This window comes from Chlorocebus sabaeus, chromosome 25, assembly GCF_047675955.1.
Source record: "Chlorocebus sabaeus isolate Y175 chromosome 25, mChlSab1.0.hap1, whole genome shotgun sequence".
Lineage (NCBI taxonomy): Eukaryota > Metazoa > Chordata > Mammalia > Primates > Cercopithecidae > Chlorocebus > Chlorocebus sabaeus.
In genome coordinates this window covers 71,213,002-71,229,102 of record NC_132928.1, presented here as the reverse complement: position 1 = coordinate 71,229,102, position 16,101 = coordinate 71,213,002, and the positions used below count along the sequence as shown (strand labels likewise).

At 40.8% G+C, this 16,101-nt stretch overlaps 1 protein-coding gene across 1 annotated transcript in view; it reads left to right on the top strand.

The window, feature by feature from the left end:
• PCNX2 (pecanex 2) overlaps positions 1–16,101 on the top strand; it is a 312,991-nt gene that overhangs the window by 65,490 nt on the left and 231,400 nt on the right. The window contains exons 10-12 of the mRNA XM_007989814.3: positions 3,317–3,462; positions 13,316–13,469; positions 13,569–13,601. Coding sequence (XP_007988005.3) covers positions 3,317–3,462; positions 13,316–13,469; positions 13,569–13,601 — 333 coding nt within the window. The remainder of the gene's footprint in view (positions 1–3,316; positions 3,463–13,315; positions 13,470–13,568; positions 13,602–16,101) is intronic.

The following is a 16,101-nucleotide window of genomic DNA, read 5'->3' as shown; positions in this document are numbered from 1 at the left end:
CAATTGTCTTGTTTTTTAAAAAGAACCTAAGTTCAACTTTTATCCTTTCCTTTGTCCTCCCCTTTCCTAAACTATTTCTCAGAATCGTAGAATTAAACTTGCAGGCCCAACTTACTGGGCAATGCAACATAATTATTCTTTAGCAAGGTTTAATGAATCAGAGACATAAACGTCTTTTTTTGTCAGTTTGTCCATGCATTCTTTTTTTTTTTTCATTATTTAGATCAGTTACAGTGAAAGATAAAAGTGATGAATATGAAGCTCCTTCTCAGACTCCACTGAGGGTCCGCAATTATGCAAGCCCCTTAATTGTTGATGCACTCCAGGGAATGCCCAAGACCCCTTTACTCCATGCCCTCTTCTGGGATGTCAGTCCTACACTCTCTGGTGACTCACTTCTCTCTCCAGAGATAGATACAGATGTAGATACGTTTATGCATATGTGATGATGTTATCATGACTGGTTTGCTCGCCTATTCCCAGAAATTTCCAAACCCCTGTAAGGTGGAAACTCTCTCTTGTTATGTTTTCAATTTTCAACATACATTACATATAGTATTTGGTTTATTTTTATTTTATTTTTTTTTTTAGTATTTGGTTTATATAATCTACACAGTAACTATTTTGTTCGATGAGTGAAAACATGAATGATATTAAAATGATGAGAAATAATTGAATTTGAATTTGAATTTGGTACCAGAAAACAGTCCAAGAACAATTGCTGTTATTCACCAAAACATGTAGCTCTGGGCTTCTTGGATATCGAAGGCAAAAAATAAAATTTTATGAATCTTTTTTTCCCATAAAAGAAATCAAATCTTTTTTTTCATTAATTTTTGAGGATTTTTTTTTTAAGCAAGGATTTTCGTTTAAGCAGCAATAAACAGTACAGTATGCTGGAATCTTTAATAAGTTTTAAAAAAGATGCAGGCATAGTCTTCATGTAATTTTTTACATACTGACCTTTCCTAACAGCTAAGCATATCAAATGAAACCCCACTTTAAGAAGGCATTTTTCTTCCTATTGGAAGGAATGCTCTCATCTTAGCTGTTGCTTACCCTTGACCTGTTTATGCATCATACATGGATTCTTACATAACAAGGACAGTAAACTGTGGGCTCCTGTGCACCTAATTCTTATTTACACTCTTTGTCCATGTGGCTTCAAGGAAAAGGACTCCTTTGTGGGGGGAGGTTTACTATAAACCACAAGTTCATCATCATGCAAAGAAGCTGTTCCTGCTGAGATGACACCAGGCAGTTTCCACAAAGCTCTCTTCTGTGTTGAAATAGAATTCCAGGCACAAGCAGCACTTACAATCTCAACTTTCCTGTTATCATTCAGTCCAACTCATCCTGCATATTGCCTTCATGATGGATCAACTTTCCCTGTAGATGCCTTTTGCATTAATATTTGATATCCGGAATAACTCCATTTTCCATAGGCTGAGTAAGCAGATTAGCATCTGGAAATGGAGAGATGGTAAAATTTGCTTTCTTGGAGAGTTCTGCAGTGGCCTCTAATGAAGCAGCTGCACTGCCTCCATGCATGCCAGGCACTTTGACATCAGTGACTTCCCCTAAATTAGGAGAAAACTTGTGCAGTCTGCCCATGTATAACCTTGTGCTTTGTAAGCCAAAGGGAAATGTAGGAGTCCTTTAAAAGCCGATGTCACCTGCGCCGCTGCCGCTGCTCTTTGTCCCATACTCATCCCTTTCTTGTCTTTGCCCTTTTTAATCTCCTGTGTCTTATGTTTGTCGGCCTACGGGAAATCAGAACCTTAAATCCATGTTGGAAAAATGCAAGGCAAAACCAAACAAAAATACAGATTAGAATAATCCAGCAATTCTGTTTCTGAGTGTATATCCAAAAGAATTGAAAGCAGGAACTTGAAGAGATATTTGCACACTTGTGCTCCTAGCAGCACTATTCACAATAGCCAAAGGGTGGAAGCAACTTCAATATCCATTGACAGATTAGTGGACAAACAAAACATGATACATACATACAAGGAGTATTATTCAGCCTTAAAAAGAAAGGGAATCGGACACATGCTACAATGTGGATGAAGCTTGAGGACACTATGCCGAGTGAAATAAGCCAGTCACAAAAAGGTTCAACTACTTACATGATCTCATTTACATGAGGCACCTAAAGTAGTCACATTCATAGGGACAGAAAGGAGAAGAGTGGTTACCAGAGGCTGGGGGGAGGGTAAATGGGGAGTTGCTAAACAGATACAGGGTTTCAGTTTTGCAGGATGAAAAGATTCCAGAGATCTGTTGCACAACAATGTGAATATTGTTAGCGCTATTGAACTTTAAACTTAAAACGGTTATGGTGGTAACTTTTATGATATTTGTTTTTCAACCACAGTTAAAGATATATAGAGGTTAGAAATAGAAGCTCTGAAGGGGGCTGGGGTGTCTAGAGAAGGCTTAAGGATGGTAGCAAGAAGTGACAAGCAAATGGTCAAACAGGAGGAGCCGCATGGGAGCTTTGGTTTTAACAGTTTCTGTACACAAGAACAGGAGACAAAACACAGGTGGGATGTCCAATAGGAGGCTCCCCACTTCATCTGGGACCTCACTGTTAGGATTAACTAAGCACATTCTATTACCAACATCTTCACTAGAGGGACTGCATGGAAAACTGCCTATTCCCAACCTTGTTCCAGGCTCCTAAGAGTCCCTCAGTAAGTATTTGATAGACAAATCAATGAAGACTAATTTTTTTTTTTCAAAACTGAATTCTTTTCCACTGAATTAGAGCTAATCAAAGATGAATTAGGGGTTAAAACTTTTAATATCTGGGTCTAAATTTCCCCACATTTTAGTTTTAATGATTTAGATTTTTTCAATAAATAGTTCAGTTTTTCTTATAGCGGGCTTCACCAATAACCTAGATAGTCCCAATGAAAATCTTTTTACTCTTAGTAAAATTTGAATATGTATCTCAACATTAACACACTTTTCAGAAATGAAGTCATTTAAGATCGCTTATTGAATTCCTACTTTTCGTAAGAACTATTTTTATAGCAGTTTCTTGGCCTTAATGAGCAGCAGCATTTTGATGTGATGAATAGCATAATTTTAATGGTACATTGTAAAGGAATTCAAGTGTGTAGGTAAGAAAAACCCTTTTTGTTGATCATTATCCTTTTCTTATTTATTTTAACTGAAATATGTTGGTTTATATTTCGGAATTTGAACATCTGCTTTTTGTATTTTTAAATTATGGTGTATATATATATTTGTGGCCACGGCATGACAACATGAAACACTTTTTTCTGTTGTTTCTTTTGGTATCTAAAAGCATGTGAGTCAGGATCTGGAAGCCTCGTCATGTTCTTCAACACAAGGAAAATTTAACCGAGAGCAGTTTTACAAATTTATCATTTTCCCTGGCAAGTGGATTAAAGTCTGGTACGATCGACTGACCTTGCTGGCATTGCTTGATCGGTAAGCCACTGAGCATGCGCATGTGCTATCTTGATCGGTAAGCCACTGAGCATGCGCACGCGCTGTCTTGCTCGGTAAGCCACTGAGCATGCGCACGCACTGTTTTGCTCGGTAAGCCACTGAGCGTGCACATGTGCTGTCGGAAGGCACACCGGGGACGCGACAGTGCCCACTGCATGCTTTCAAAGAGAAAATTGTCACTCGCACATTTTCAGATTGTGCACTTCCTTTGCTGACAACCCAAAGTCAAAGCAATAAGATCCTGACAACTTAACAAATTGTAGTTTAGCAGTTACAATGAGAAGAGAGTTACAATAAGTAACTGTCTTATTAATAATAAATTAATGTATTAATTAATAATAAGAAATAATGAGAAACAGTAAGTTACAATAAGAAATAAGAAATGGTTTGTATTTCAGGTTCGTTTGGGCAGAGTAGCATGCTTTGATATACTCATGTCTTGCCCCAGTTTTGTGGGAAAGGTTGAGGCCCATCTGTAGCACAGGGCCTGGCCTGACTGGGTGTGGGCATGGGGAGAGGAGGGAAGATGAAATAGGGTGATTTCTGCCTCTTTCCCGGACACCTTGGATTCTAATTGCTCACTTGTGTCTGATGCACACTCGTTTGAATGTTAATTTTTCCTTTAATTTCCTTTTCTCTTTCTCACCTCCTCCTACCACTATTCCATATAGCAAAATATTGTGGGGTTGCAGCTGTGGTTACTGGGGTAGGGAGAAAGAGGAGAAGTTAAGGTTAGTTAAAACGTGATGGAGGCTGAGCGTGGTGGCTCATGCCTGTAATCCCAGCACTTTGGGAGGCTGAGGCCGGTGGATCACCCGAGGTCAGGAGTTCAAGACCAGCCTGACCAACATGGTGAAATCCCATCTCTATTAAAAGTAAAAAATTAGCTTGATGTGGTGGTGCACGCCTGTAGTCCCCGCTACTCAGGAGGCTGAGGCTAGAGAATTGCTTGAACCCAGGAGGCAGAGGCTGCAGTGAGCCGAGATTGTACCACTGCACTCCAGCCTGCACAACGAGAGCAAAACTTAGTCTCCCCCCGACCCTCCCCCCCCAAAAAAAACATGATGGAGATGGGCCTAAGGAGTGGGAGCTTCTCATTTGTATCTTTGCCTACCTCAGAATTTGCACATAACAGTTTATGACGTTCAAGGGCTGAGTAGCACTGACTACGTGGTTGGCTTGAAAATTTCAGATGCTATTACTAATGCTGCCATAAGCAATTGCTGAGTTTCACGGTTTAATGCCAGCCCTTGGGGGCAGTGGAAAAACCGATTGCCTGTCTTATTGTCATTGGTCCCCCAGTGACTGGTTGTTATAGTAATGTCTTAAATAGTGTGATCACATATGAAAAAAACTGTATCATGCAAAATTACAACAGTAAATTTCAGGACCCACAAGTCAGGGAATGGAGTTATAATGGTTTTCCTAACAACACTATGTTACCCAAGGGGCACACACTTAGAAGGAACATTTAATACTTAACTAATAATCCAAGATAGTATACTCTGATAAATGAGGCATTTTTGAAATATTAATTACTTTCTGTTAAAAAGAAATTATTGAAAGTTGGACTAGCTTGCATTAACCCTGCATATCAAAACAAAAATATATCTATAGATTTGTTTGTTATTTTAAAATCTACTTGGTGACAAAAATTCAATGGAAATCCATTGAAGGTCTAAGAAGGATGATAAGAATGATCACACTTTTTAGGCCGGGTGCGGTGGCTCAAGCCTGTAATCCCAGCACTTTGGGAGGCCGAGACGGGCGGATCACGAGGTTAGGAGATCGAGACCATCCTGGCTAACACGGTGAAACCCCGTCTCTACTAAAAATACAAAAAACTAGCCGGGCGAGGTGGCGGGCGCCTGTAGTCCCAGCTACTCCGGAGGCTGAGGCAGGAGAATGGCGTAAACCCGGGAGGCGGAGCTTGCAGTGAGCTGAGATCCGGCCACTGCAGTCCAGCCCGGGCTACAGAGCAAGACTCCATCTCAAAAAAAAAAAAAAAAAAAAAAAAAAAAAAAAGAATGATCACACTTTTTAAAAGCTTATGTTTTTATTATTTTAATCACCTTTCTGGCAAGTCGCAATGGGTTTTTTAATGTTGTGCTTAGGGATGACCTAGAAATAGCACCATTTCCTTATCCATAGATCCTTCAGCTGGTATGGGGAATCCCTGGACTTGAGTCAGCCTTGGGAATTAAACCCGGTCCCTACTACTTATTAGTGCTGTGATCTTCAGATGGCTATGAAATCTTTCAGTGCGTCAGTTTCCCGTTTGTTAAATGGGTATAACCTATACCACAGGGAGGTTGTAAAGATTAAATCAATTTAGTCATTGAACGAGTTCTTTAAATACTAGTTACTATTATTATTATTATTTGGAATGTGGCCCAGCTCCCAGAAAGAAGAAAAATTAAAAATAAATAAAATTAGGATAGCCAAAGTAGATGTTGTCAAATCCAGATACTAAAATTTAGACTGTTAGTTCATAGGCAAAATCACTTTTTTTTTTTTTTAACTTTAAGTTCTGGGACACATGTGCAGAACGTGCAGGTTTGTTACACAGGTATACATGTGCCACGCTGGCTTGCTGCACCTATCAACTCGTCATCTAGGTTTTAAGCCCCACATGCATTAGGTATTTGTCCTAATGCTCTCCCTCCCCTTGCCCGCCACCGCCTGACAGTCCCCGGTGTGTGATGTTCCCCTCCCTGTGTCCATGTGTTCTCATTGTTCAACTCCCACTTATGAGTGAGAACATGTGGTGTTTGGTTTTCTGTTCCTGTGTTAGTTTGCTGAGAATGAGGCAATATCACTTTTTATTCAGAGCCATATAAGCCTACCTAAAGTCATCTGTTAGCAGGATTGGTGATCTGGTTTTACAGTTCAGAGTCAATTAAAATAAAGACAGGGACTACATGAACTCACAACTCACAGCAAGGAAGGAGGAAGAAACCCAAAATACTGACCTAGAAAAACCGAGCTGTTTGGGACCTTTGCAAGGAGAGCATAATCCTCAAACAGGGCTGTGGGTCAGAATCATCTGGGAAGCTGGGTAAAAATGCATAATATGCATAATAAAAACAAACTCTAAGGGCTAGGCAGGAAGCGGAAGAAATCGGTGGGTAACAAGCACTAAAATGGCACTAATCATTGCAATAAACTCCCATAGATTAAGGCATTCTGCCTGACATTCTTCAACTTAACTCTTAAAGTCAGGCTGTTCTTCCTTAAAAATGTTTTCTTAGTCTTTGGGCAGTAGTTTCATGGTTCCTGTCATTGCAGTCCCAGCTATTTGCCTGCCGTTCTCCACCTGTTCTACTCAGATGTTTCTGGACTTGTCCTATTCTCCTTATTTATATTCTCTTATTTCATATCTTGCCATTACACTTTCCTGAAAAACACTGAGGGTTTATTTTTATTTATCTAGTTGATCAGGTTAACATCTGAAATAAGAAGTTGCCCTTCTGTGCATCATTTCAACATTTCATTCATTCAACAAATATTAACCAAAGCACCTGTTCCATGCTCAGATCTGTACCGGGCACTGGGTATGGAGTGATGAATAAAACAGCTATTGTCTCTGCCCTCAGGGAACTTACTTTCTTCTGGGAGAGGAGAGAAAACTGTAATAGGTGCCATGAAGGATACACATAAAGGCCTGAGATAGAGAGACCTGAGAGGGAAAGGCACTGATGTTCAAACTGGTAGTTGGCAAAGGCTTTTCTGAGGAGGAAACACACAAACAGATGTAAAATATGAGAGGTAGCTGGCTATATGACAAGTAAAGAGGGAATCATTCATGCTTCTCAAACTAAACTAATTGTCATCATTGTTATCGTGAGAACACACACTTACAGCTCTCATCCTTAAAAATCCTCCTTAAAACCGTCATTCTTAGCAAACTAATACAGGAACAGAAAACCAAACACTGCATGTTCTCACTCATAAGTGGGAGTGGAACAATGAGAACACACGGACACAGGGAGGTAAACATCACACACCAGGGCCTGTCAGAGGGTGGGGGACAAGGGGAGGGAGAGCATTAGGACAAATAGCTAATGCATGCAGGGCTTAAAACCTAGATGACAGGTTGATGGGTGCAGCAAACCACCATGGCACATATATACCTATGTAAAAAACCTGCACATTCTGCACATGTATCCCAGAACTTAAAGTATTTTTTTAAAAATCCTGTCTTACCCCACTTTCTTACCAGCCACTGTCCTGTTTCTGTGCTCCTCTTTGCAGCAGAACTCCTTGAAGGGTTGCCTGTGTTTGTTTCCACTTGCTCTTCTTTCATTCTCTAATAATCCTATCCCATTCAGGCTCCCCCAACCCCAAAACTCCATTGAACCTGCCCTTGTCAGGGTCACCATTGACTCCATCTTTTACTTCTCACATTACTAGACTCATTTGGAGTATTTGACAGAGTTAATTTCTCCTCCTGCCTGGTAGAGGTTCTCTTGGTTTCCAGGACTCAGCATTCTCTTGGTTTTCCTTCTGCCTTGCTGGTCACTGCTACGTAGGAAGGGAAGATTTACAGGTTTTTCTGCCTCCTGACCCTATAATGGTGAAGTCCCCAGTGGCTGCAAAGCTCTTAGTCTTCATTCTTTCTGTATCTGCCCTCTTTTCTTTGGTGATGGCATTCAGTCTCATGGCTTTTAATATGCCAACGACACTCAGATTTGTATCACCAACTTGGACTCATGTCCTGAATTCCAGACTTGTATATCTAACTACCAAATTGACATCTCATGATATCAGGATGACATCTCACATCCAAGACTGAGCTCTTCATCTCACCCTCACCCAAGCCTGCTCCACTTGTGGTCTTCCCCATCTCAGGTGATGACAACTCCATCCTTCTGGTTTCTCTGCTTAAATATCTTGGAGTTATCCTTGAGTCTTCTTTCCTTTCACACCTACACTCAGTCTCTTATAGGAAGTTACTTTCATTGTTCCTTCCAAGTGTATCTATTACATCTTTTCAGTGCTAATATGACCACCTGGTCTGAGCCATTTCATCTCTCATCTGGTTACTGCAATAGCATCTTCCCTGCTTATAACCATTCATTCTCTGTGTATAGCTTTTTTATTTTTTTATTTTTTATTTATTTATTTTTTTAACTTCTCATATTACTGACTCGTTTGCCTAGACTGTTGCCTAGGCTGGTCATAAAATCCTGGGCTCAAGCAATCCTCCTGCCCCAGCCTCCCAAGTAACTGGGATCACAGGTGCCCGTCATGCTCAGCCCCTGTACAGTATTCTTAACACAACACAATAAGGCTTTTCAACGTCACTGCTTTGCTGACTGCCCAGCAACGGCTCCCCATTTCGCTCAGAATGAAAATCAAAGTGCTCCCAATGCCCACAAGTACCCCATGCTGTAGCCATTAATTTGCTTTCTGGCCTGATCTCCCACTATCCCTGTGGGCTTTTCTGCATCCATACTGGCCTTCCTTTTGTCTTTCAAGCATGCCAGGCAGTCCTCCAGCTTAAAACCTTTGTACTGGCAGTTCCTGCAGCATGGAGCATTTGTGTCCCAGACATTTGCAGTGCCAACTCCCTCACCTTTTCTCTTGCCTTGTTCTCTTCTTTTTTCTGTTGCATCTGTGTTTACATATTGTATATTTTACTGAACTTTTTTTATTCGTACTTACTTATGGCACCACTCATGAGAAAGGAAGCTCCCATCCCTTTTGTTCACTGATGTCAAAGCAGCTAGAGCAGTACGGAGCACTTCTGCTGCATAAAGGAAGACACCAATCTTCCTTTGCAAATCAGCTCCCCTTCCTAATTTCTGCCATGGATTCTGTCATGATCCTTTTCTTCTCAGGTTGAAATCTTGGAGTAATCTTTATTCTTTCAATCAGTCCATCATTGTCCATAATCCATTTGGAGTTCTCTCAGCCTCACTCTGAATTGTGTCCCTGAGTCAGGGGTCCCTTCCTATTCCCCAGCCATGTGAGTTTCCCAGGCCCTCATTACCTCTCCTGGGAGTTTTGTTTATCCTTGCTCTGGTCTCTTCCCCATCCAGTGCACCTTGTACACCTCTGCATGATAAATCTTTCAAAAGTACAGCCTTAGTCATGGCAAGTAAATTTTTTAACCCAATCTTTAAAGATAGATAAACAAGAAACTGAGGAAGGGAGGAGTGGGAGCCTGGGGGCAGAGGAATTGAATCCTGGCAGAGAAGAATTTGGAGGAAAAATACCTTTTAGGAACCTTATTCTTTCCCCTCCCCAAAGAGAAAAAAGTTTGTTTGTTTGTTTGTTTTTTCTTTGAAATTTTATTTCCAAGACCTTTGGATATTTTTAGGTATCCATCAAAATGTTATGAGCACCATGAATTTTACGGACCTGAACACACCAAATATATTGAGCACTATTAAAAGTGCATAGTGGAAAATAAAAGACACCCACAATTTCCTTTTTGCCAAATATATTTTGGTTTCCCCAGATTTAAAAAAAAAATTCAGGCCGAGCGTGGTGGCTCAAGCCTGTAATCCCAGCGCTTTGGGAGGCCGAGATGGGTGGATCACGAGGTCAGGAGATTGAGACCATCCTGGCTAGCACGGTGAAACCCCGTCTCTACTAAAAATACAAAAAACTAGCCGGGGGAGGTGGCGGGCGCCTGTAGTCCCAGCTACTTGGGAGGCTGAGGCAGGAGAATGGCATGAACCTGGGAGGCGGAGCTTGCAGTGAGCCGAGATCCAGCCACTGCACTCCAGCCTGGGCGACAGAGGGAGACTCCGTCTCAAAAAAAAAAAAAAAAAAAAAAAATTCAGCTTGAGCCTCATGGTTATCTGAATACTCAGCGTTTCTATATATTTGTATGTTATCTTTCTAACCTACTTCTATTATTCTGTAATATATCAGCTACAGTTCAGTCAACCAAATCACCCATTGTTTTCCTTCTCCTGGCTGTTGTCCTCAAGAGTTTCCTGTCCTTCCTTGTGTAGGAGAACCAAGGCTATGCCTCTTGGCAGCCTCAGCTCCAGACTTATTTTACTATAGTTATTTATTTTTCTATGTCTTTGAATCTGTAAAATCTGTATACATATCTATCAATCAATCATCTCTATAGCTATCTGTCTGAAATTATATATGAAAAGTCCCTATCAAATGATTCATGCATTTGTTCATTTCTTCAAAAGTTTTCTCTTTACTGTTTCTCACATTTTTGTTAGCTATTGAAGCATCAAGTGTCAGCGTTAGATATGGGTTCTTTTTCACTCATTTTTTCATTCGTTAAAAAATGTTCCACAGAATGGAAGAAAATATTTTAAAAGACAAAGGATTGTTATCCGGTATACAAAGAACACTTAAAACTCAACAGTAAGAAAAAAGAACAACTTGAAAATGGGCTTAAGTCCCAAATAAACACCCCAACAAAGAAGATATACAGATGACAAATAAGCATATGAAAAGACCCTCAACATCAATAGTCCTTAGGGAATTGCAAATTAAAGCAACAATGAGATACCAGACATACCTGTTAGAATGGCCAAAATCCAAAACACTGACAACACCAAATGCTGATGAAGATGTGGAGCAACAGGAACTCTCATTCTTTGCTGGTGGGAATGCAAAATGGTACAGCTACTTTAGAAGACAATTTGGTGGTTTCTTATAAAACTAAGCATGTTGTTATCACACGATCTAACAATCATGCTCCTTGGTGTTTACCCAAATGGGTTGAAAACTTACGTCCACGCAAAACACTGCATATGAATGTTTATGACAACTTTATTTATAATTGCCAAAACTCAGAAGCAATCAAGATATCTGTCAAAAGGCAAATGGGTAAACAAACTGTGGTATCTTCATACAGCGAGATGCTATAAGAGATAAAAATAAGTGAGGCACTAGGCCACAGAGCCATGGAGGAGCATTACATGCATAGTACTTAAAGAAAGGAGCCAATATGCAAAGGCTACATACCGTACGGTTCCAACTATATGGCCCTCTGGAAAAGGCAGAACTATGGAGACGATAAAAAGATTAATTGTTGCCAGGGCTTAGGGTGGGGGAGCGATGAATAGGTGGGGCACAGAAGATTTTTAGGGCAGTGGAACTTTCACTGGAGTTCCCATTTGGTGGAGACATGTCATTATATATTTGCCAAAACCCAACGTACAACACCGAGAGTGAACTCAAATGTAAACTATGGCCTTTGGGTGATACTGATGGATAATGACGTGTGAATGTTGGTTCATCAGTTGAGGCTGATGGTGGGGGAGGCTGTGTGTATGTGTCTGTGGGGAGGGGCTGTGTGGGAACTCCATACTTTCCCCTCAGTTGTGCTGTGAATCACAAATGTCTCTCAAAAATATAGCCTGTTAATTTTTTTTAAATGTTCACAGTTGCCTACCTGCTAGGCACAAAGTAGTCAATTATTCCTGTCTAAAAAAGATATCAGCTTAGTGGGGTAGAAAAACAGATATATAAGCAAAAACTGGAAAGGTGAGATGTATACTCAGAATCCTTGTAAATGACCGACCCAAACACCCAGGCCCCTTGTTCTCTGACCCTGTGGTCCGTGCCATCCCCTGTGACTCCATTTCTGCCACTCCCTTCCATGGCCTCACCCTGCATCTTATCCTCTCACAGAAGTCTTCCACCTCTGACATTATAATCCTGTCTCTGCTCATCCTTTGTATCTCTCTCCGACTTCCTCAAATGTTCCTCCGTCCTCTCCAGCAATTTGCCCCACCATATGTCTCTTACCTTGCAGCCCTCGCCATCTTCAGTTTTCTCCATATTCTACCTAGGCTACCTGATCCAGCCCTGTAGCCCCTTCCTATCTCTATCCTAAAACAGCCTTACGTTGTCCTTTGCATACCCACCTGATAACACTCCACCTCTGGATGACCCCACCTCTCGACCCTACACTTTGTATGGAGAGTCCATACAAGAGTCACCCAGTGAGACAGTGTGGACCCAACACACCCCAGGGCTGGCCCTCTGCACTGTGAGGAAGTTGCAGTTCACCCTTAACTCTCCTGCTGGAGCTCTCCTGGCTCCTGAAATTTGACAGTAAACTCGGACACTAAAAGTTTTATCTGGAAATGATTGTCTGCTTAGGCCAGGTGTGAACGCATCCCCCTTACACCCCCTTCCCTTGAAAGGAACCAGTGAAGCTCTTTATCTGAAACACATTTCATGGTCATGGATGGAATCATTAACTACATTTTGACAGTAAACCCAGTTTAGTGGCCAAGGAGATCCAATGGGATGAGATTTTATTCCCTTCGATAACAAAAATCTGGTGTTAAGTTGGATTTTGTTTATATAGCATGAGGAATAAGTAAAGAAAGAGACCTTAAAATCTCATAGGGGAATAAAGTCTTGCTTAAGGTAACTACTGTGTTGTCATGGTTCATTTTTTTTGGAAACATGAAGGCATTCTGTTTAAAAATGGCAAAACTGGCTGGGCATGGTGGCTCACACCTGTAATCCCATCACTTTGGGAGGCCAAGGCAGGCAGATCACGAGGTCAGGAGATCGAGACCATCCTGGCTAACATGGTGAAACCCTGTCTCTATTTAAAAAAATACAAAAAATTAGCCAGGTGTGTTGGTGTGTGCCTGTAGTCCCAGCTACTCCGGAGACTGAGGCAGGAGAATCGCTTGAACTTGGGAGGCAGAGCTTGCAGTGAGCCAAGATCACGCCACTGCACTCCAGCCTGGTGGATAGAGTGAGATTCTGTCTCAAAAAATAATAAAAAAAATTTTTTTAAAAAGGCAAAACTTACTTTTTTGTTTTTTTGTTTTTTTGTTTTTTTTTTTGGTTTTTTTTGCTTTTATGTATATATTTTGCACAGAACTGAAGACATCAAGGAGAATGTACTGGCGATTTTACTCATTGTCCTGGTTTCCCTCCTTGGATTTCTGACCTTGAGCCGAGGCTTTTGCAAAGATATGTGGGTGCTCCTCTTCTGCCTCGTCATGGCCAGCTGCCAGTACTCCCTGCTAAAGGCAAGACCACATCTAATTCTTACCAGTAGCGTGTGCTGTCACTAATGTAGCCTTGAAATCATGAGATGATGACACAGACACTTCTGATTTGTGTTTTAGAGTGTTCAGCCTGACCCCGCCTCACCAATACACGTAAGTTTCCAATAAAGGCAAGTAGTTTTTCTTGTCTGTCTGTGTTGAAGACAAGGAAAAAGCCAAAATCTAGTCAAAGGGCCAAGTCTTTACCTAGCTCTCTATATTGAATATAAAATAGAAATATCAACTATATATATAAGTGCATGGTGGCCAGCTTCCAACTAGACCTGAGAGCATGGTGTGGGTGGTAGGGGCGAAGGTGTGGGGCAGGGGGTGGAGAGTGCGTGCAGCGTTTTCCCTATCCCACTGGATTCAGGTCAGCAGAGACTGAGCCGTCTGGGGGGAAGATCCCACAGACATTGCCATCAGACTGCCTGTCTTTGTGTCCTGATTCCTCCACTTGAATGTTTGACATTGAACAACCTACTGGGCCTCTTCATGCCTCAGTTTCCCTATGTGTAAATAAGTCTAATGGAAATGCCTACATGGATTAAGTAATCCATGTAATGTGCCATAACAGTGCCTGACACATAGAGATTGCTCAATAAATGCTAGCTCTTTGTAGTGATATAATTATATGGGCATGAATCATTATTCTTATTTTTAAAATTTATTGTATATACTTATGGGGTACAGGGTGATGTTTTGGTGTATGTATACATTGTAGAATTATTAAATCAAGCTGTTTGACATATCTGTAACCACATATAGTTATTTTTTCCTGGTGAGAACATTTAAAATCTACTCTCTTAGCAATTTTTGAGTATAACAGCGTATTATTATTAACTGTGGTCACCATACTATACAGAAGATCTTCAGAACTCCTTCTTCCTGTCCAGCTGAAACTTTGTACCCTTTAGCCAATCCTTCCTCATTCCCCATCCCACTGCCTCCTGGTAACCACCATTCTATTCTCTTTTTCTTTGGATTCAACTTTTTTAGATGCCACATGTAAGTGACATCCTGCAGTATATTCCTTTTTGTGCCTGACTTAATTCACTTAACCTAATAATATCCTCTAGATTCATCAGTGTTGTTGCAAATGACAGGACGATCTTCTTTTTTTTAGGCTAAATGATATTCCTATTATATGTGTATACCACATCTTTATCCATTCATCTGTTGATAGACATTTAGGGTTGATATCATGTCTTGGCTGTTGTGAAGAGTGTTGCAGTGAACATGGTGATGCAGATATCTCTTGGACATATTGATTTTATTTCCTTTGGATATATCTTCAGAAGTGGTTGCTGGATCATATTCAAAAATAGAATTAAAAATTCTATTTTTATTATTTTTTTTGAGAAATCATACTGTTTTGCATAATGGCTGTACTGATTTCCATATCCACTAGCAGTATAGAAGGGTTTCCTTTTCTCCAAATCCTTGCCAACACTTGTTATCTTTTGTCTTTTTGATTAAAGCCATCATAACAGGCATGAGGTGATAGCTCATTGTGGTTTTAACTTGCATTTCCCTGAATCATTCATTCTTTTTACATGAAGCTAATCTATTTATTCCACATTTTCACGTATATTGTTAACTTTTCATCTCTGTAACTTGGAACTAATTCATAACAAAGACTCTGAGCTCACCTATGCTGATCTGTTGGTGCCCTGGCATTATTTTGTGAACTCTGAAACACACACATGTGCTTTCCTCTGAGCCTTCTGCCCCTTTGCTCATCCACAGTGGCCTATGGGTGTGGGTGCTATGGGACAGGCAGTGCCCCTTGCAGGCATCTAGGCCATGTGCGTCTGTACCGAGTTCACTGCCAGGTAGACTCCCCAGCTCGCTAAGCAACTGTCTCCTTTGTTTCAACCCTCCCAATGAAAGAAAGCTTGATTTTCCCTCTGTTGTGCTTTTAAAAAAATTATATCCAGGATTTAGGACCCATTTTTCAATCTGTGATAGCTCCTGTTTAGCTCACAGTAATTACGAAAAGCTTATAATTGGACGATCACATGGCATGCATTGCTATCTTGTTAAATTCCTCTGTTCCCCATAATTGGTTTACATGTAATACATCTTCTTTTATCCTAGAGTCTGAATGTCAAGATAAGTAGAAGCAGCATAATTAGGGTATTGAGATGTATTGTTGTGATTATCATCAGAAATCTGGGTTAGGTGGTGTGAGAGAGATGTACAGCTTTGAAGCTTTTTTGTTCAAGCCCACCCTAGATGCCACATAACCTTTCTCCTGCCTTAGTCAACTCTCCTCACTCCTAACTGCACTTCAGTGTCGCTGTCTTTCTGCATGACTCTGGGGGGGGTGTTCTACGCTGTTAAACATTCCTTTCCTGCATATCCTTTCAGAAATAATGCAGGACATGCCAGTAAAGGTGGATGGCAAGTACAGCTGCGCCATCCTTGTGGATTTGTAATGTCTGTTACTATGGCCCCTATGCCACTGCTCTAGGTTGGAGTTATAGTATTTAGTTCCTAGAGGAATCAATCAAGCTGCTATTCCTTTATCTGAGCAAGCATGTCATATAGTGAGACAGTAAGAAATCGCTTTTGTAAGACATAGTCAGACATTTAACTATGTTTATTGCAG